General features: G+C 34.0%; 4 protein-coding genes across 4 annotated transcripts; 2 read left to right on the top strand and 2 right to left on the bottom strand.

Annotated features, from left to right (window-relative positions):
• Window positions 1-458: 458 nt before the first annotated feature.
• LOC131183301 (PLASMODESMATA CALLOSE-BINDING PROTEIN 3-like) lies at window positions 459-2,571 on the top strand. The gene is made up of 4 exons (XM_058153987.1): window positions 459-625; window positions 928-1,173; window positions 1,283-1,313; window positions 2,019-2,571. Exons 1-4 carry the CDS (start codon window positions 574-576, stop codon window positions 2,263-2,265), a joined length of 576 nt encoding a protein of 191 aa, XP_058009970.1. The 5' UTR covers window positions 459-573; the 3' UTR covers window positions 2,266-2,571.
• Window positions 2,572-4,451: 1,880 nt separating this feature from the next.
• LOC110647917 (alpha/beta hydrolase domain-containing protein VTE7) lies at window positions 4,452-8,952 on the bottom strand. The gene is made up of 10 exons (XM_021801959.2): window positions 8,664-8,952; window positions 7,903-7,997; window positions 7,699-7,796; window positions 7,542-7,591; window positions 7,079-7,174; window positions 6,855-6,944; window positions 6,441-6,533; window positions 5,797-5,892; window positions 5,127-5,192; window positions 4,452-4,904 (listed from the first exon to the last, which is right to left on the bottom strand). Exons 1-10 carry the CDS (start codon window positions 8,934-8,936, stop codon window positions 4,752-4,754), a joined length of 1,110 nt encoding a protein of 369 aa, XP_021657651.2. The 5' UTR covers window positions 8,937-8,952; the 3' UTR covers window positions 4,452-4,751.
• A 717-nt stretch (window positions 8,953-9,669) lies between these two features.
• Window positions 9,670-13,946, top strand: LOC131183300 (uncharacterized). Its single transcript, XM_058153986.1, has 9 exons — window positions 9,670-9,831; window positions 10,823-10,943; window positions 11,028-11,095; window positions 11,180-11,239; window positions 11,332-11,490; window positions 12,502-12,648; window positions 13,080-13,294; window positions 13,394-13,502; window positions 13,586-13,946. The coding sequence occupies exons 1-9, from the start codon at window positions 9,715-9,717 to the stop codon at window positions 13,691-13,693; spliced, it is 1,104 nt and encodes a 367-aa protein (XP_058009969.1). The 5' UTR covers window positions 9,670-9,714; the 3' UTR covers window positions 13,694-13,946.
• A 2,220-nt stretch (window positions 13,947-16,166) lies between these two features.
• On the bottom strand, window positions 16,167-18,414 carry LOC110647924 (uncharacterized). Its single transcript, XM_021801967.2, has 3 exons — window positions 18,140-18,414; window positions 17,582-17,994; window positions 16,167-17,477 (listed from the first exon to the last, which is right to left on the bottom strand). Exons 1-3 carry the CDS (start codon window positions 18,384-18,386, stop codon window positions 17,109-17,111), a joined length of 1,029 nt encoding a protein of 342 aa, XP_021657659.2. The 5' UTR covers window positions 18,387-18,414; the 3' UTR covers window positions 16,167-17,108.
• Window positions 18,415-19,279: the final 865 nt, after the last annotated feature.

Raw genomic sequence — 19,279 nt, 5'->3', positions numbered from 1 at the left:
TAGCCATCGGCCAAGGCCAGACTAAAGTAGAAGCTGGTGGTTATGGCATATAAAGAAAAAGGAGAGAAGAGAATAGAACCCAAGAACTATGGTTGTTGGGGTCCATCACACTTCACACGCACACAGGACAAACTTTAACCAGGTTGGTTAAGTTTTGATCATGCACTTGAGTTTAGGACCGTTTGCGAAAGGTACGCTGACGGTCAAATAAAACTACAGAGATAAGAGATAGAGCTTCTTAGTTTCCACTTCCCTATGAACACATTACACACACTCTCTCTCTCTCTCTCTCCTGTTTTACATATACGGTGTAAAATACACATATATAACATAAAAGCTAAATTATTTCACCACAAGCAGAAGCCTCCTGTTAAAAAAAAAAAAAAGCAGACGCCTCCACTACACCTACCGTCACTCTCTCCTATTATTGTCTAGAATTCTCCATTCCCCACATTAGCCCATTTCATCTCTCTCTCTCTCTCTCTCTCTCTCTGTTTTCTTGCCTGATTTCAAGTTCTCCACTCTTGTGTACAGTTAATTGCTCGTCTTTTTTGCCATAATCTTTGTATAATCATGGCTGTTTTAGTGTATTTGGTGCTTTTACTGGCACTTGCTGGCCATTCAAGTAAGCTTTTGGGTTATTATTGTTCTTTTTTTTTTTTGAGATGGATTCTTGATCTTCTCTCTTTAATAACTTGGGTTTTTTTCTTTTAGTATGATTTAGCTGAAAGTAAGAGAGTTAAGAGAGTTCTTCTCCTTTTCTTTCTTCATCTGAGGAAAATTTCTCACCTAAAGTTTGTTTCTTTTCTTCATTTTTTTTAAGAAATTTGGGAGATGAATCCTCCTTATTGAGAAAAGAGATTCAGAAGAAGAGACATTTGATTTTTTGAGAACTAAACTGTCCATTTTCTTGATTTGTGCTTGTAGGTGCTGCTACTTACTGCTTATGTAAGGATGGGTTAAGTGATGCAGCACTGCAAAAATCCCTGGATTATGCTTGTGGAGCTGGAGCTGACTGCACTCCAATCCTTCAAAATGGTGCTTGTTACCAACCCAACACCGTAAAAGATCACTGCAACTATGCTGTTAACAGTTATTTCCAGAAGAAGGGTCAAGCTGTTGGGAGCTGTGATTTTTCAGGAACTGCTACTACTAGTGCTAATCCCCCTTCAAGTAAGTCCTGTTACCTCTCCCCCTGTGTTTTAATCAACCATCCATCCATCATCCACATGTTAAGTAACTAATTAATTTTCTCCTTCTTCTACCTTCTTGTAATTTGCAGGTGTAGCTTCTGGGTGTGTGTATCCTACAAGGTACCCCCTTTTTTGTTTTTCCCCATCTGAAGAGAAATTTCTCACCATTAAAGCTTAGATTCTCTTTGAAAACAAGAAAAAGAAACTTTTAATCTGTCTACAAAGTTCATTTTTCTGGTGACGGGGAATCAACAAACTGATGAATTTACCAAGAATCTGATTCCTTTCATCTCATCTGTTACTTTCTTACCATAAACACCAATAATTTGTTTTGGTTTGCTTAGGTGAGTCCTGGTTGGTAGAACTGCCAAATTTCCTTCATTTGTGTGTGAAAATTATTGAACTTTGAACCCCCACATGTTAGATTTGAAGCGGGTTTATCTTGCATCATTAACATGTGTGTGTTTTTTAACCTTTTCTTTTTCTTAGAAGCATAAAGTAGATCCAAACCCTGCATTGATATTTTCATAGGCCAGGAGGGGTGGGGGGTCTTTATAGCTGTGAGCTGTCATGATGTTGATCTTTCATAAGTTGTTTGTCCTTTTTCTTGTCAATTTCTTTCTGATTCCTTATCTCAGCTTGACATCTGTTCTCCACAATCTCACATTTGATTCCATATGTTATGATTTCCATATGTTATGATTTCCTGAAATTCATGTATTCATTACATGCCCTGAATCCTGATAAAGTATTTTGATAAATGGATACAGGATAATTTGCTTGTATGATCAAATATTATGCTGAGTTTTTCTTTCTTCTTTACAGCAATACAGGGACAGGCACCACTGCCCCAACAACTAGCACGGGCACGGGCACTGGCACTGGGACAGGAACTGGAACGAGCACAGGCACAGGCACAGGCACAACAGGAATAACTCCAACTTTTGGTTTGGGCCCAGCAGGAAGTGGTACAAGCATTGACAGTAATGGTGGTGTGGCTCCCATTGAAGGCACTAGCATGTTCTTGGCTTCACTGAGCCTCTGGTTTTCAGGCCTGTTTTTGTTGTTTTGAGAATGAAAGCTAAAAAAATAGCAGGGTGGGGCTTGATGTGTGGAAGAGATTTTGCCGTGGCATGGATGGGGCATGTAATTTTACAATGGGAGGATCAGCAAGAGGCAAAACCCCCACTTGGGTTTTAGGTTTCTTTCCTCTCTGTTTAAAAAGCTGGGAATTTTGATTTCCTAATTTTTTTTTTTTTTTTGTTCTTTTGTATATCTAGAGAGGCAGTAGTATTTTTTTTTTTCTTAATGAAAAACTGGTACTCATCTACCTTATTATGTTAATTTATTCTAAATAGAAAAGTTCAAATTTATTAGAGAGAGAATGGGGGAATCTGTGAATGCTTGCTCAATGGGACAAGTTGGCAGGTAGATCAATGGATTCCTTGGCGTGCATGGCTGTGAAATTTTCAATCAATGATGTATTGATAATTTTTTTGTTCAACATTTTAGCACAAGAGATGAAGAAGACTGCTGAGCTGCTTACCAACTAGAGAGCTAATTTGGCAATGGGATATAATTTGGTTTACCATTTATCTGAAATTTTAATATATTGAATAATTTAATATTTATTTGTAATTAAAATTATAAAAATTAAATTATTTTATATGATAAAATTAAAGAAAATAAATAATTTATTTGTTAAAAGTTAAAAATTTAATGGAATATGGTTTACCATTTATCCGTAATTTTAATATATTGAATAATTTAAAATTTATTTGTTAAAGCATAGTATACTATAAAATTGAAAAATTAAATAATTGATTTTTTAAAATTTAAGGGTTAAAATGTAATATAAAATAAAGTATAGGGATCAAATTATAAATTTTTCATTAGCAATATATATCACTTGATAATGATTTGTGGGTAAATTTAATTTCAAGGGAACAATAATTACTATGATTTGATGAATCTTAGATAAATCAAACATTTAACTTGTAATTCTGGGAAGCTATGAATTGAAATATTTTCTATCTGAAAGCATCATCAGTCCAAAGAAAGAAAAGACTCTTCCCATTTGTATTTTTCTATTTAAAACTATATTATGACTAACTATAAATATTATACTAAGTTTATCTCCCTAGTGTTCAGTTACAAATCACTAACATAGGAACTGAAAGTCTTCCAAATTGAAGGATTATTTTATTTTATTTTTTTATTTTAAAAAATATATTAATTAGTCTCTGTATTTTTATTTCATTTTACTCTTTAATTAATATATTTAATGAAAATAGAAATTACTGTTATGAGAACTAAATAGTTTAGGACTTTAGAAAATAGAATGATTATATAATTGTATTTTTCAAATTATAGGGATTGAATAAAAGGTTTCTTGGAAAACATTTTTAGCATTTTCTAATATTTAGTGCATTCAGAAAAATTAGTCAATGAAAAAATATTTTCCATTAAAAATATTTTTCATATATAAATTATTTTTCGTAAAATAAACGGAGTTTATCACGGAAAATAATTTGTATATAAAAAATATTTTTCATTGAAAATAAAAATATTTTCTGTTTGTTTGGTTTACAATGTTAAGTTAATTATATATATTTATTTTATTTGTATATAAATGTGTTTATATTTTAATAAGATTATCAAAGTTTATAAAATGAAAAATGACTTGTTTTTTTGAAAAATAAAAGTTATTTTCCTTAAAAATGACTTAATTTTCTCTTTGATCAGGAAAATATTTGCCATTGACCAATTTTTCAGAGTGTCCCAAATGCCAGAAAATACAAAAAATATTTTTCAAGAAAATATTTTTTGAGAAACAAATGGAGTTTAAGTAGTTAATTTAATTAAAACAGAGAGATAAATAGTAATTTTTCCATAAGAAAAAGAAAAATTGATTTACCAAAGTAAAACATGACTCGATCAAATAATAAAAGAGAGTCCAGTGGTCAATTTGCATTTCTTGATGATGTCTTCTATACTCTGAAAAGGATGGAAATCCAGTGGTCAATTAATGAGTTACTTTTCTTTTCTAAGTATGAGAAAGAAAAGAAGATCAGTTGATTCCCCTAAATCTCTCTAAATCTCTCTACATGAACTTTTCTGGTGGCAAAACTTGGAAAACATTTTTTCAATTCTTGGAAGAGAAAAGAGATTAGCACATATTCATACCAACTAGAATTTCAAAGCTCAAGCATTTAAATAACTAATCAGAATTGAATTTCTCATTTGGACAAGAGTACAGACTTGAATTTCTCATTACCATATCACAATCATTATAAGCAACTTGAATTTCAAAGCTCAGAGATTTGACTAACCAATGTAATCTGTATGCATGTGATAATTACAAAAAAACAATTGATTAGAATTGAATTTCTCATCTTGGCTAACAATATAAAGGCCAAAATGCAGGCTTTGCAAGAGCAGCAGAGTTCCTATAGAATCCTATATCCCAACCATATCATCAAGTCTGTGATTGGATTCAAAATTCAGTGTAAAAATAAGCCATAAATAAAATTAATCAAACCAAAGTGCAGACCTTCTCTACCGAGGAATGGTTTGCGCATCTTCATAACAAGCTTCTCTAACAAATTCAATGATCAATTTTGCAACAGAATCAGGCTTTTCCACATGAGGAATATGACCACACTCTGGTATCTGTCGTATGATTGCATTTGGAAGTTCGGAGTGCAATCTCTGTAAATGTAAATTCGTTAATTTAAATTTACAAATGTGGTGCATGACAAAATTTTCAATTAACTGAATGTCAAATAAGTTAGTTGAACAGAAGAAATTTCACACTAATATGTCCATTCTACCAATTGCCTAACATCCATATTTCTAAAGCATTCTGCATAAATTGTTCCAAGTTCTTCACCTTCAAACATATACATAAGAAGAAGTTCTGTGAATACTAACCACTGCTAGTTTGTTGCTAATAATTTGGTCATCCTCACCCCAAATTATAAGTGTCCTCTTCTTAACCTGTAGAAATCAATAAGTAGTACTTAGTTGAGATATTTCGATGCAATCAAGGGCTCATAGAAGTTTGTAGGTATTAGGGCATGCCAAGATATTCGCTTTCTCTAAATTTCACTTGCATATTCTCTACATGTTTCTTTAAACACTAAAGTTTTGTTTGGAATAAATCATTTGTCAAAAAAGAATTCAATTGAATTTCCATACAATTATGCTTGATTTCTATTTTTTTGAAAATGAGATCTTTTTAAAGTCAAAAAGAATTGAATTCTTTCATTTCAAGCATGAGAATTAGCAAAAAAAAAAAAAAATCAATTGAATTGAATTCTTGCAAAATTCTAAATTCCAAACAAGAGGTAAATGCATTTGGACAAGAAATTCTGTAGAGAGAACATAAGAGGCTTCTTCAAATGAAAAGTATCAGACTTGGCATGGTATCCCCCCAAAAAGCCCAACAAAATTCAGCAATATTGTAGGCCATGGCATATACGTAGGTAAGCAACGCAGACGCTATATAATATGGTTGAAGGACTGACAGTTCATGCAGTTTGAAGGACATCAAATAACTTGCTGCCTTTTGACAATTGACAAACTAAAATTTTGCAGGTACCTTCTCTATCTGAGCATTGACATTATAACCGCCGCTAATCATAAAATTCACAGTTGCATCCTCCCACCAAGGATATAAACAGTGTAGGCGGCCCACCTATAAACAATCAAAGGGATAATGGCACAATTATTTCCACCTTCACTCTTGCAAAACTCTAAATAACAGGAATATAACATAGGTTAAATCTACCCCAATTTTTTTTTGTCATCCTAACGTGCAATAGAACCCTTACTTTTCATTTTGTTCAGTTGTATAACTTTATTTTTGAACAAATAGACCCCCATCTGAGAACAAAATAATATATACAGAAATATAATATATGTGTGTGTGTTTGTGTGTGATGATGCAAAAATATTTACTTTAATATTGTTAGTATCAATAAAATTTGTTTACTGACTCATTAAAAAGAAAAAAAAAATCAATTTTCTGTTTGGCTGCCGGGAAATAGAATTTTTCTAGCAAAACTCATTTCTCTCCACTTCCTCAGCAACCAACATTTTGAGAAGTGGAATATTTGGTTAAAGTATAGTGCTTCCTAATGCATTTGAGCTATAACATACAATAACAAGATGGCTTCACTTTTAGCAAGTCTATTATGAGAAGAAACACTTGTGTTCATCCAATTTATGAGAAGAACCACTTACATTCATCCAGTCAATGCTGGTGCTTAAAGATATACCATTGAAGGCCAGAAAATTAACATACAAGCGGAGGGGGACACTCTTCAATAAATAAACCTGAATAGAAAAGAGTACTTGTGGTAATTGCAATAATCTAAAATACAATTCAAAAGAGCTAAAGGAGGGGCAGAGAGGCATGGGGGAGAAAAAAGAAAGAAAAAGAGGTATGTTTGTTGGGTTCTGGGTGAGGAATGGGGAGGTCCACACAGTAGGACCTGAAATTCAGGCAAAATGTGTTTATCATTCTTTTTCTCAAAATGGAGTGCTGCATATACTTGATAAAGGAGATGGACTGAATGGACTTCAGTGGACAGATAACTTATGCAGAAAAAGAAATTACTGGGGATTCAAGACCCATTAATTGAATAGAACTCATACCCCAGCGTATGCTAATGCTCTTGGTAACTTGGCTAGGTCTCCTGTGCCTTCAGCATACACACTTGCATCAATGAAAACCAGTTTCTCTACCTGAAAAGATAACCCAAAAAATATCAGCTTATGGCCATCAGATGCAATATAACTTTTATCACTTTCTTAAAATATTTACATTCTTTAGGCACAAATGTAAATGCTCAGTTACTGATAATGTATTCAATATTTACAGCTTCTGGATGGTTGACAGCAAAGTCAATTGCAACAGCAGCACCAAGGCTTGGTCCAACCAAGATGATGGGCCTCCTTATGTGGGACCTCCAAAACTGCAGTCAGTATGAAGTGAGCCAAGTCAATCTTAGAACACTGTAAAAAAAGTGAAAATAATAATAAATTGTTCAAATACTCGCTGCTTTAAGCCTTGATCCCCATCCCGACTTCATCGAGGGAAAAACAAGGACAAAGTCACAATTTGGAAACTCCATGACAGAGCATCAAATGTCATTCTATTTATTGCATGGTAAATTTGATAGCATATAAGCTGATATATTGTGGAGTATGTTTCTATGTTATGGTCTGACCTTGACATAAAATTAAACAGTTTCCTTAGATATATTAGCCAAGAATATGAGAAATTTTGCTTCATATATCCAAGTCAAGACTCAAAATGATGAGAAAAATTAGACGAAGTACCTGGTACAAGTGATTGCGCTTAGACGCAACATCACATGAGGGCAGTCTTTCTGGAAACCATAGGGGGAAAAGGGGTTATAATTTGGGCCAAGGAAGAAAGAAAGATATATGTAGAATTTCAACCACATGAAAACGTGCTAAGGCATGCACAACAAACCTAAATCAGAGAAACCCCAACCAAGAATGTCAACAGCCCAAGTCTCCATGCCAGCCTCCTCAAGCAGTGGAAATGTATATCTCCATTCTAAACAAGAACTGAATTATAACATGTAGTGAACTCTAGAGACACATTAATCAGCTACTCTTTTTCTTTTCTATTTTTGGTGAAACAAATTGCAATATTGAATACATTATTAGAGACCTGTCAAAACCATGGAGCAGAACCATTGGACTTGTCTTGCTTTGTACCAAAGGCTTGACACAACTGCTCATGATACATCTCTCTGAGAAACTAACCTACATTTTGAGCAAGAATACTGATGTTAATGAAGATACCCAATTTGAGATGTCTTCCGAATTAGAAGTAAGCAAGATGAAACTTGAGACCACAGAATCATGGCAGACTGGAAATAGGTGAAATTTTGTTCAGATTCACAAACTCTGATTAGATAATAGACAGCCAAAAAGACCAAGAAATTTGTTACGTAAAAATTAAACACAAATGTTACGTTATGTCAATTTTCATCAAAGTCTCCTACTAAACAAAAAAATCCAAGTCCCAGCTTTTAAAAACCTCAAAAAATCGACATCCTTATTAATTGCAATCAAAACCCATAAAACTATAGCCTGAGACATTCAAGTTAAATCATTTCATCTATCTACTGGAACCAAAACTAAATCATTGGCAAGGCTTGGAAGTTGGAACAGTAATAAAAGCAAAGGCTATTACACACAAGTCAAGGAGAAATGGATTTCTGTCCTCTGGCATTACTGAGTATATTTATTCTGAATTCTATCGCATCCAACTACCTTATCAGTAACCTTTTACAGGCCAATACTCAAATCTCAGAGACAAAAGAACATGCATCCAAAGACCGAAAAATCTGAGAAGCTATCAGATAAACTAATCACTAAAGAAAGAGCTAACAACGAAAAAAAATATAAAAAGAAAAATGAGTGTACAGGTAGCCTTTCGATTCTTGAGGCTAGCTTTCTTGCAAAAGGGTCTTTGATATTCTCAACTTCACTGGGCAGAAAAGAAGGAAAATTTTGAGCGAAAACTGCCAAACGCTTTCGGGCTCTGCATTTTCTGGGCATTAACAATGCAGGAGTAGCTATAAGGGCGAACATTTTCTTGGCACCCGGGGTTTCTCTATCCCTCCATCGTATATTACAGGCTCTACGAGAACAGAGAAGTGAGATAAGTCGTCTGAGAACCAGTGCCGTTTGGCCCATTCCAGTGGACTGCGTTTTGCCTTATCGAGTATCTTTGAACGCTATAATTCATCCCTTCTCACGCTATTTAGCGGCGCGTGTGTTAACCATGCTTAAAATTCTTGGAGCCATATAGCTGATTCCAACAATCACAGCACAAAAACACTGTTGGGGTTGCGTGATATTTGACTTTAACTCTTTTAAAATAAGTTAGTTAAGGCAATTTATTCAATAAAATGACTATATTAGCATATTTTATTAAGCTAATTGGGACTATTTTTTTATTTATATATTATAATTAATATAATTAAATGAGAGATTGATACAATTACTCGATAAGAAAGTGACCATTTATAATTAATTGATGACTGTTCATTAAATGATTTTAAACACAAATGAATATCAAGACATCATTATATATAATCATCATATTTTTTATGAATTAACTAGCTTATAGTTATTTTTATTTAAATTAATTTAAAAATTTTAATTTAAGTTTAATTTAATTAAGGTTTAATAATTTTGTAAATTGAGAAAATTTAATTAAATTTTTGATGTGGAATATTTTTTGAGTTGTTAAAGTGTAAATCAGAACACCATTTTCCAAATTCCTTTCTTCGTTGAAGCAGCGAATATTAATGATACATACAACGAAGACCCCACGAAACGACTAGGGTGTTTCCGAGCCTATTTTACATTCCATCCAACGGTCACGATTCAATAATACGGGATGTATCAATCCATCCGATTTCTATATTAGTGCTCCATCTCCATTTTGACAGAGGAACTTTTACCCTCCATGGATCAACAACACGCTACAGCAGCTGCAGCTCCACAGGCTCGTCCGCCGCCTCCCAACGGCGACTTCTCTCCCATTCTCACCGTTTTTGTCCTCTTTCTCGCTGTCCTCTCTGTGGTAATCTCTTCCTCTGTTGCCATACTCTCTGTGTGCTTAATAATATTACACTTATTCAGTGCTTGTTGTATTCCCCTTTTTGAGTAATCCAGTTGTGATTAAACTCTTCTTCATTGGCTAGTTCCTTTCTAGGGCTTATATGTTCTCATGACTGGATATTATGTGGGTTATTTCATCTTTTAAGTGTAGCAATATGATGTTCTTTGTACAGTTTGATGGGTGATGATACTATAATCCTGTGGTTTATTACTTGGATATTGCCTCAATTTTGCACTGTTTTTGTTTCATTGCTGTTTCTGGATTTATCATAGCCCAAAATCATTCTTAGAAATGTATAATTTCTGAAAAGTGATTACTTTATCGCTTCAAATATGCCCTCTTTAGGTCTTAGTTCGGGTTGTCATTTCATTGCAGTTTTCACAAAGAACATTTTCTAGAGCCTTGAATGAAGCTTTTGGATTTTATATGACCAATACGTTATTCATGGATGAACTTTTGGTGACTCAAATTTCCAATTTATTGATGCCTGGGGCCTTCAGCATACATCAATGTTATTACATAATGATAATCTCATTGCAACATTACCATTTATTGCTTTGATCATGGATGCTATATTCCTGTTTGCTCTTGGAACAAAATATCTATCGTTCTGGACTTTTGTTGATTGCTTTTTTTCTTTTATTTATTTTCTATGGGACGAAAGACCAGAGTGTCATGAGGCCAACTATACTGTTGGACTTAGAAATAAATTGACCGGGAGTTTGGAGCTAAGAAAATAGTAAATTGGCGCTGACATCTTTGCGGCATTGGCTTTTAGTTTTAGCACTTGAGATGCCATGAAAATTGAATTTGTTCTTTCTTAATTTGCTGGTTTCTTTCTGGTTTATGAAAATCTGGATAATTTAATTGTAGAAATGTGTTGAATTCTTATAAGTTGGATTGCTGGAATATCTGTTCTGGAAATTTGTAATGTTTTATGGTAACATCCCAGATGATAATTCCATCATCGTCAAGTATTAAAAATAGCTTATCCATCTTGCACCAAGTCCCAGAAGGTCATGTTGGGGTGTATTGGAGAGGAGGTGCCCTTCTAAAAACAATTACAGAGCCAGGTATGAATGTGTACACTCTTTATTTAGGATTTGCTTTCTGTAGTTTATAGCATTATGATCATGGACTCATAATTTAGTTTTCAGGTTTTCATCTAAAACTGCCTCTGATAACTCAATATGAGCCTGTTCAAGTGACACTTCAGACAGATCAAGTAAACTTTGATTTCCAATTTATGATGACCAAAGATTCTATTGCCACAATGATAATTGAATCCTTCTTGTGTCTTAATATGCAGGTGAGGGATATTCCATGTGGTACTAAAGGGGGTGTCATGATTAACTTTGAAAAGATAGAGGTAAGAACAATGATATACTCATATGCAGTGTCATAAAAAGCTCAAGGCTTGACGTTTTAACCTTATGTGCACTCAATGATATCATAATTCAGGTTGTTAACCGGCTTCGTAAGGATTATGTATATGAGACACTGCTCAACTATGGTGTGCAGTATGACAACACATGGATATATGACAAGATTCATCATGAAATCAATCAGTTCTGCAGCTCTCACTCTCTCCAACAAGTCTACATTGATGTGTTTGACCAGGTGTGAAAGATTGCTAAATGAAGCATAATTGTAAAATCTAAGATTAATTTATAGTGTTGATTAGCATGCAATTGTATGTTGCATACTCTTTGCTTCTATTTTTGTGATGTAACTTGGCATATGGAAGGAATCCCACTGGCACGGTGGTTAAATTTTATATTTTGTTCTTTTGCTCCATTATACTTTTTAGATAGGCCATGTACCTTTTGGTAATATCTGCATCATGAAAAAGCAATACTTGTGAACATCTTGTTGCTTCATTCGTGCCATCTGTATGCTTGTGCTTTGCTAGAGATAGAAATCATATATGCATTCTAACTGCAAATTGTCATGGTTCGATGAACTGTGTTTTATTCCAAGCAGTGTTATTAAGGTGAGAGGTGACACTAAGGTGGGTGAGAGGAGAGGCGAGGTGAGGGCCTTTTAGAAGTGAGGCACTTAGCCTATATATATATATATATATATATATATATATAACACAAAAATATCATACTTTTAACAAGTTTAATAAGTAAAAAAGCATTGAAAAGAAAAAAAAATATATTATTTGCCCTACATGTAACATAAGAGAAATAGAAAGCAAAAAATAATAAGGTTATAGAAAGGAAATGAAATTTGAAGAAAAATTAATTAACTCCACTTTATTAGGGTTTAGGGAGAAATAGGAGAGGAGAAGAGGAGAGGAGAGAAGAGGAGAAAAGGAGAAGAAAAGAAGAGAGAAATACCTGGTCTGGTGGAGTTCTTCCAACTGAAGAAAAAATAAACCCTAAAAAATAATAAATAATAAAAAAACGTTACTTTGAAAGAGGCCTTGCCTCTCTTGCCTGGTGCCTTAGCACCTAGGAAGAGAGGCACTCGCCTCTTGGGACTAGGGTGCACCTCAATTGCCTCACCCAGTGCCTTTAATAACACTGATTCCAAGTTGCTTTAAGCTTATTCTCTCTTTTTTCTTTTCTTCCCTTATTCTTGTTTTATTTATATTGATAAAAGTGTCAATTTCAATTTTTTCAGATTGATGAAAAGATGAAAGATGCTCTTCAAGTTGATTGCACACGTTATGCTCCTGGAATTGAAATTATAAGTGTGCGTGTCACAAAGCCTACCATTCCAGAAAGCATAAGAAGGAATTTTGAGCAGATGGAAGAAGAGCGCACTAAGGTATAGTTACGCTGTTCCTGAAGTCTAATCAAATTAGTTCATTCTTCATTATACTTTTCCTTAGATGATCAAGTTGGTTACTAGGACGTGTTAAATGTGATCTAAGGTTTTATTGAATATGAGGTTTGACTCTCTCTCTCTCTCTCTCTCTCTCTCTCTCTCTCTCTCTCTCTCGCCCCTTGTCTCAGATATTGGTTATGTATTCTATGTTGGAAGTTTTTCTAGAGATGTATTGTGGTTTTAGAAGATTTGCTTGTATTTGAATATTACATTACCCTATCCGACTAGGCAACTTGGATGCTATGGGGGCATTCAATTTTACATTCCCAAGTCTGTCTATTCTGAAAGAGTGATTTCACATGTGTTTATGAGAAGTCATGCTTGTAAATGCATAAGCAGTCTTTTACTTCTTCTTGTGTATTACTGTACAGGTTTTGATTGCTATTGAGAGGCAGAAAGTAATCGAGAAAGAGGCAGAGACAACAAAGAAGATGGCTATAAGTGAAGCTGAGAAGAATGCCAATGTGAGCAAGATCCTAATGGAGCAGAAATTGATGGAGAAAGACAGTGCAAGGAGACAACAAGAAATTGAGAATCAAATGTATATGGCTCAGGAAAAAAGCCTGGCTGATGCTTCCTTTTACCGGTGAATCCACTTAGATTGGTTTTTCTTTCTTTATGTTTTTAAGCATTTTTAAAATGATTTTATGAAGGCAATAATTCACTGCTTGCTCTCTATTTTCAGCGTGATGAAAGAAGCTGAAGCAAACAAGTTAAAGCTTACTCCTGAATTTCTTGAACTGAAATTTATTGAAGCTATATCTGATAATACAAAAATTTTCTTTGGGGATAAGGTTTTGATCCTTCTATCTCAAAATTTAACATAAAATTTATCGAGGCTATATCTTAAATTAGCTGGGTATCTTCTTTTTTGCAGGTGCCAAATATGGTTCTTGACCAGAGACTGCTAGGCAATTTCCTGCAAAGGGTTTCTGGAGGGATGGCTAGAGAGGGAAACTTGGAAGAGGGACCAACAGAGAGATAAGAAGCTTAGACTAAATTCAGTAATCCGTCCATGTTTTGTGTGTGTTTGAGTTGATGTTTTGGGTGATCCCTTATGTTTTTTGGCCATTACTGATTTCTTTTTTTCTTTTGAAGATACCAGTACAACGTGTATATCACAACAAATTATAATTATAAAAATAATTTTTTCCCTCCGAAGATAAGAGTGCATGAGTCCTGATATACATTGTACAAGACAAAGTAATCAAGTAATGGATATGTAATTTGTAACTTTTGATTTTGGCAGCTATTGTTGATGCTTATAACTATGATACTGGTTATTGGATTGAACATATGCAAGTCTTCTCTTCTCTTTCTCCCATTTAGATGTATTTGTATTGTGTTAGATCCCCCATTCTTCTGTGGTAATTGCATTTAAGTGAAAGTTAGTGATGCGTAGAGTTGAGAACGTTGCAAGCTTTATGGAAACAAACAATAGAGTATCAACCATGTGAAAAATGAACAGAGCTTGTCAAATTATTGTGTTATTTTTTTAAGAAAAAAAATTTTCATGAAGTGGCAAAATTATACCCAAAATTAGTTCATTCAAATTGGTTTTTTTTTTTCTTCTTTAGGAAAACTCCAATTTTTATATAACTATTCATAATAATTAAAATAAAATTTAACTTGTTCTTCACAAGCTCTGAACTTCCAAGGCATCAATTTCTTTGAAAATATTTATTGAATCATTTTCTTTTATAAGCAAACTGCATGTAATATTGCTGATGTTTCAAGTGAAGAACAATTTTGTGCCGCTTTGACATCCTTGGAATATCAATTAATGACTATATATAATTATTTTTATAAGAATTACAATAGCAATGTTATACATAGAGACTTGGCAGTAAAGCAATGTTGAACATCATTCTATGTTCTCTTTTCTATCTAATATTCTTTGTTCTTTATCACACTATTAAGAAATGACAGTGTTGTGAAAAATCACACCCACATTAAATAAAAAAAACAAAATTTAAAGTGGTTTGACGTAAGCCTACTCTACTAAACAAATTCACTATAAAGGAAAATATAATTATAATCACTAATTATTTTTTTCACTCTCAAAATTACTCAAATAAAACTCACGGAATTCAACACAACTCTCCACTTTATGGGCTCTCTGCAATATATTTCATATAATGGTCAACTAACTATTCATATATATAGACCACTAAAACCTAGTCCTTTTAGAACTCTAATTATTAAATTTCATAATTTAAATTCTACTAAATTTCCTAAATAATTATACTTCATAAATTAATCATACTTTTTAATTCCAATTGGACTTGGACTCTAACAATCTCCACCTCCAAGTCAAATGAAATTAGTCTTCACAATTTCTGCAAAAATCAATTTTCTCTTTGGTATTTCCTTGCACTCTTAATTTTTGATGTTGTCTCTTGCTTCCACTTGCATTCTTTCAATCAATGTGCTTCCTTCCAATTTGTAGATTCTTTATACCAATCTTCTTACCCTTTATGATCACAAGAGCATATCAGCTAACTCTCATGACTCCATCATGAATCGAACACCCATAACTCAAAGAATCAAATTTATCGAAGGAAATGAAGTTCCTTTCAAATTTAGGAACATATCTCACTTTATCGAACACTTTTACTTGATCAAATTTACTTGATTTTCACTCTTCCAATACCTTCAACTTCTACCTTGTTCCCATTGGTTAGCTTCACCTTTTCTCCTTTCTTTTCTTCAATCACATCAAACCATTCATTTTTTGAGCAAATATTGAATGGGCAAGTAGAATCCATTAACCGCTCATCTTATAATGGATCTTTTGCCTTTTCCTTATCATCATCCACATTCAAACATTCACTATCAATACCATCATCCATTGCAATTGTAACAGTTCCTTCTTTTTCTTTTCCGCGACTCCTTTTGAATTGTTTAAACTCTCCAAGATCTTCCTTCATCTTCATACAATGGTATTGAATGTGGCCCTTCTCATGACAGTAGTAGCATTCTCTATCCTTATGGTCTACTCGTGGTCTCGAACTCAATCTACTATTCCTTCTCCAATTGTTTCCACGTGAATTGCTTCTTCTACGATTAGAACCGGTAACAAAAACTCCATCTTCATTGCTACTACCTGTCTTCTTAAACTTTTCATCATCCAAGATGACTGCGGTAACCTCCTTCACCTTCAAAGTCTCTTTCCCAACTGTTAGAGCTGTCACCAAGCTTTTATATGAGTGTGAGAGAGAGGTTACAAGCAAGAGGACTTTATTTTCTTCATCAACCTTCATATCAACACTAGCCAATTGGGTAATTAATTTATTAAAAATATTAAGATGATTAATCACATCAGTACCCTCATCCATTCTGAGTTGGTACAATTCCTTCTTCAAGTATAAACATTTTGTGAGTGATTTTGACATGTACAGCTCTCCAATTTCTTCTACAAAACAACAAAGTGAGGTCTCCTCCAATACATTGTACTTTATATCTAGGGCTAACGTCAATCTAACAGTACTCACAGCCCTTTGTTGAAACTCCTCCCAATCATCATCTTTCATGGTCGTTGATTTCTTCTCATTTAATGCTTTAATTAATCTTTGTTGTACAATGACATCTTTCACAGTGCTTTGCCATAAACCAAAATTATTTTTCTCATCGAACGGCTCCAACTCAAATTTTGTGCTCGCCATATTTGACATCTCTTACCACAGCTCTGATACCACTTATTGTGAAAAATCACACTCACACAAAATAAAGAACACAAAATTTAACGTGGTTCGGCGTAAGCCTATTTCACTAAATAAATTCACTATCAAGGAAAAATAATTACAACCACTAATTATTTTTCTCACCCTCAAAATCACTCAAACAAAACTTACGAAATTCAACACATCTCTCCACTTTATGGGCTCTTTGCAATACATTTCATATAATGGTCAACTAACTATTCATACATATAGACCACTAAAACCTAGTCCTTTTAGGACTCTAATTATTAAATTTCATAATTTAAATTCTACTAAACTTCCTAAATAATTATACTTTCTAAATTAATTATACTTCCTAATTCCAATTGGACTTGGACTCTAACAGACAGTTGAACGTCTGACCTTGGATACACAAAGTGAGCCTGATCTGTTCCCTGAAGGTACTCTTTAAGCATCTCAGGATGGTACTCCAAATTATCTAACTCTCTTATGTCATCTTTTGTCAATTTCCTCTTCTCAAATTGAAACTCGAGCTTTGATATTGGTTGTCTTGATGGTTCAGGCTCTTAACTCCATCAATTGAACCTCTTCCTTCTTCATTGGCTACTTGTCTAAAGAATGCATCTGTTTCTCATTTATAAATGCCATATTTAATGTCTAGGGAGTAGCTTCTTCATCTGCTTCCCCACTCTTAATACTCTCCTCATAACCTTAACTCTACTCGTATGAAGCTTCATCTATGTCACTAACTTGATCTGTGAAGTTTATGCCAACCTGTGTAGATGATGGTTTCTCTTTCCTATACAAGTCCCTTGAAGGAACTATGCTGCTATCAGATTCCAAGACAATGGCATGCAGCCTCTTCTGTTTATTTTCAAGTGCTGCCTCTAGTTCTATAATGCGTGCTCTGAGTCTTGATTCAATTACCTTGTGAAGACGCAAGCTCAGCTCCTGAGGTGAAAGAACACCGCTTGCTGTTTGAGTGTGAGCAGAGGAGGTTCCACTTACATCATGGTCTGATTCAGATAAATTGAAAGGTTTCTCGTTGGCCTTGTCTGGATCAAAATCTTCAAAGTTAGAATCCTTCTGTAAGCAATAATAAAAGCAGATCAATCTAGTTAATCTCATGGACAGATAAATAAAGTCTTACAATCACAGCCATGGTGTGTCATCTGATCTAATGATGTTACCTGAAAAATACTCCCCATGCTACTTCTTTTCATGTTTAGTTCCAATCTCTCTAGTTCAGCTTCAAGCTCTGCCTCAATTTTACTCATTGCTTCAGAGTTCTTCATCTTCTCATTCTGTAGTTCTCTGCTGTCAAATTTTGTATATTTATCTGGTTCCTGGTTTTTGGAAGATGCAGTAGGTGTGCTACAGGAGGAATGTTCATTGGATTTCGAGCCCTCGTTGGCGTTGGCAAGCTCTTTCCAAGTTAACTGATCTTTCGTTTCGAGTTCCTCATGCAATTCATGAATCAAGTTCTCAGTCTGCTTCAGCAGTTCACATAATTTGTCTATTTCTCTGCTGTTATCACCAATGTTTGACATCATGCCCATGGTTATCCCCAGGAACAAAAAAAGCATACCATCACTGGAAGACCCTGAAGGAAATAAAACTATAGGCATAATTTTCAAGTTCTCACAACTTATTTCTGAACATGTTCACTAACAGAAGAAATCCTTGCATTATTTTCAGGTATCTAAACACAGATCTATGAAACAAAAGAGATTAGTACAGAAAACAACCTCGAAGACTTCTACTTGACCTGCTCAATCTAGTCTGTCCCATTCCAATATGCTGCTTCGATTTTCTTGGAATCAACTGTTGAGTTTGTGTTTCTAAATCCATCTCTTTTCCAGTAGCATGGCTACCTCTGGTTATCAGATATGTTTCTGCTGATGGAAGTGGATTATACACATACTCTTCTGATCTGCTTTGCTCCCTGTACAATTCAGCAGCATGATAACACTTCAAAAAATTAAGTTGTTTCATGATATACCCATTAGAACTTCCTTTTGTTGCCTATCTTTTGGTAATCTTTGAAAAGAACCCACTTCTTCTATTAGAAATTCAGGTAATGATTCATTAGACAAGTTGAAGACGTCACTCCTCCTTTTATTATTCCCATAATTCTGTAACAGCAGTTCACCATCAGTAATGCTTCGACCTGCAGCTCTTGTATAATCTCTCTGTAAAGGAAAATTTGTTGCTGTTTCTTTAAGGGAGGGAAGTCTGCATAAGGGGCAAGTTCTGTCACGAATTTGCTGCAGTAAGTTCCAGGGATGGGAGTGGCTGTGACTGTGATTGTGAACCTCAAAAGAACAAGTTTTCAATGAGCTCTCTGTTATTCTTGATGTAGAATTCTTCAAGTAATTAGCTTTAGCTACATATCCAACACCAGCAGTTGCTGCAACTACCCATAAATCCATAGTCTTTCTTCCTTGACTAAGAAAACGAAACAGAGCAGTTATGGTTACCTTGTAAAGTAGACACAATTGAATACAAGTTCAAGGGAAAATCCATCAGGAGAAAGGAAAAACAAAAAGGTTTGTAAAAGATGCTGCTCAACGTCAGAGCTGCAGCTTCAAGAAGTTGAAAGCCGGGGCACAAAATGCATACAAGATTTGTCCCACAGACTGAAAACTCCATATTTGGCAGTATAGATCATTTCTGTTATTCCAAACCACTTAAATTGCTATTTATCCAAAATATGAAATAATAAAATATGAAAATACCATATTTCTAAAAATACCATATTTATAAAAATATAAGGCATGAAAAATTAAAAGTAATATATTATTTTGAAATATATAATTTGTATTTTAGAAATAAAAATAATTCAAATTTGACCACCTTACAAATATTAATTTCAATAATTTAGTATA

Source organism: Hevea brasiliensis, chromosome 9, assembly GCF_030052815.1.
Source record: "Hevea brasiliensis isolate MT/VB/25A 57/8 chromosome 9, ASM3005281v1, whole genome shotgun sequence".
NCBI classification, from domain to species: domain Eukaryota; kingdom Viridiplantae; phylum Streptophyta; class Magnoliopsida; order Malpighiales; family Euphorbiaceae; genus Hevea; species Hevea brasiliensis.
Note: the sequence above shows the minus strand (reverse complement) of the source record. Positions and strands in the feature narration are given on the sequence as shown.

Excerpts from the sequence above, each read along its gene's own strand:
- LOC110647924 (XM_021801967.2), bottom strand. The coding sequence starts at position 18,386 with ATGAAACAACTTAATTTTTTGAAGTGTTATCATGCTGCTGAATTGTAC. Across the intron at positions 17,995-18,139 it reads GTCAAGTAGAAGTCTTCGAG|GGTCTTCCAGTGATGGTATG; the intron begins GTTGTTTTCTGT and ends TATTTCCTTCAG. Across the intron at positions 17,478-17,581 it reads GCATGGGGAGTATTTTTCAG|AAGGATTCTAACTTTGAAGA; the intron begins GTAACATCATTA and ends TATTGCTTACAG.
- LOC131183301 (XM_058153987.1), top strand. The coding sequence starts at position 574 with ATGGCTGTTTTAGTGTATTTGGTGCTTTTACTGGCACTTGCTGGCCAT. Across the intron at positions 626-927 it reads GGCACTTGCTGGCCATTCAA|GTGCTGCTACTTACTGCTTA; the intron begins GTAAGCTTTTGG and ends TTGTGCTTGTAG. Across the intron at positions 1,314-2,018 it reads GGGTGTGTGTATCCTACAAG|CAATACAGGGACAGGCACCA; the intron begins GTACCCCCTTTT and ends TCTTCTTTACAG.
- LOC131183300 (XM_058153986.1), top strand. The coding sequence starts at position 9,715 with ATGGATCAACAACACGCTACAGCAGCTGCAGCTCCACAGGCTCGTCCG. Across the intron at positions 11,096-11,179 it reads TGACACTTCAGACAGATCAA|GTGAGGGATATTCCATGTGG; the intron begins GTAAACTTTGAT and ends CTTAATATGCAG. Across the intron at positions 11,240-11,331 it reads TTAACTTTGAAAAGATAGAG|GTTGTTAACCGGCTTCGTAA; the intron begins GTAAGAACAATG and ends ATCATAATTCAG.
- LOC110647917 (XM_021801959.2), bottom strand. The coding sequence starts at position 8,936 with ATGGGCCAAACGGCACTGGTTCTCAGACGACTTATCTCACTTCTCTGT. Across the intron at positions 7,797-7,902 it reads CTGCTCCATGGTTTTGACAG|TTCTTGTTTAGAATGGAGAT; the intron begins GTCTCTAATAAT and ends GTTATAATTCAG. Across the intron at positions 7,592-7,698 it reads TTGGGGTTTCTCTGATTTAG|AAAGACTGCCCTCATGTGAT; the intron begins GTTTGTTGTGCA and ends TATGGTTTCCAG.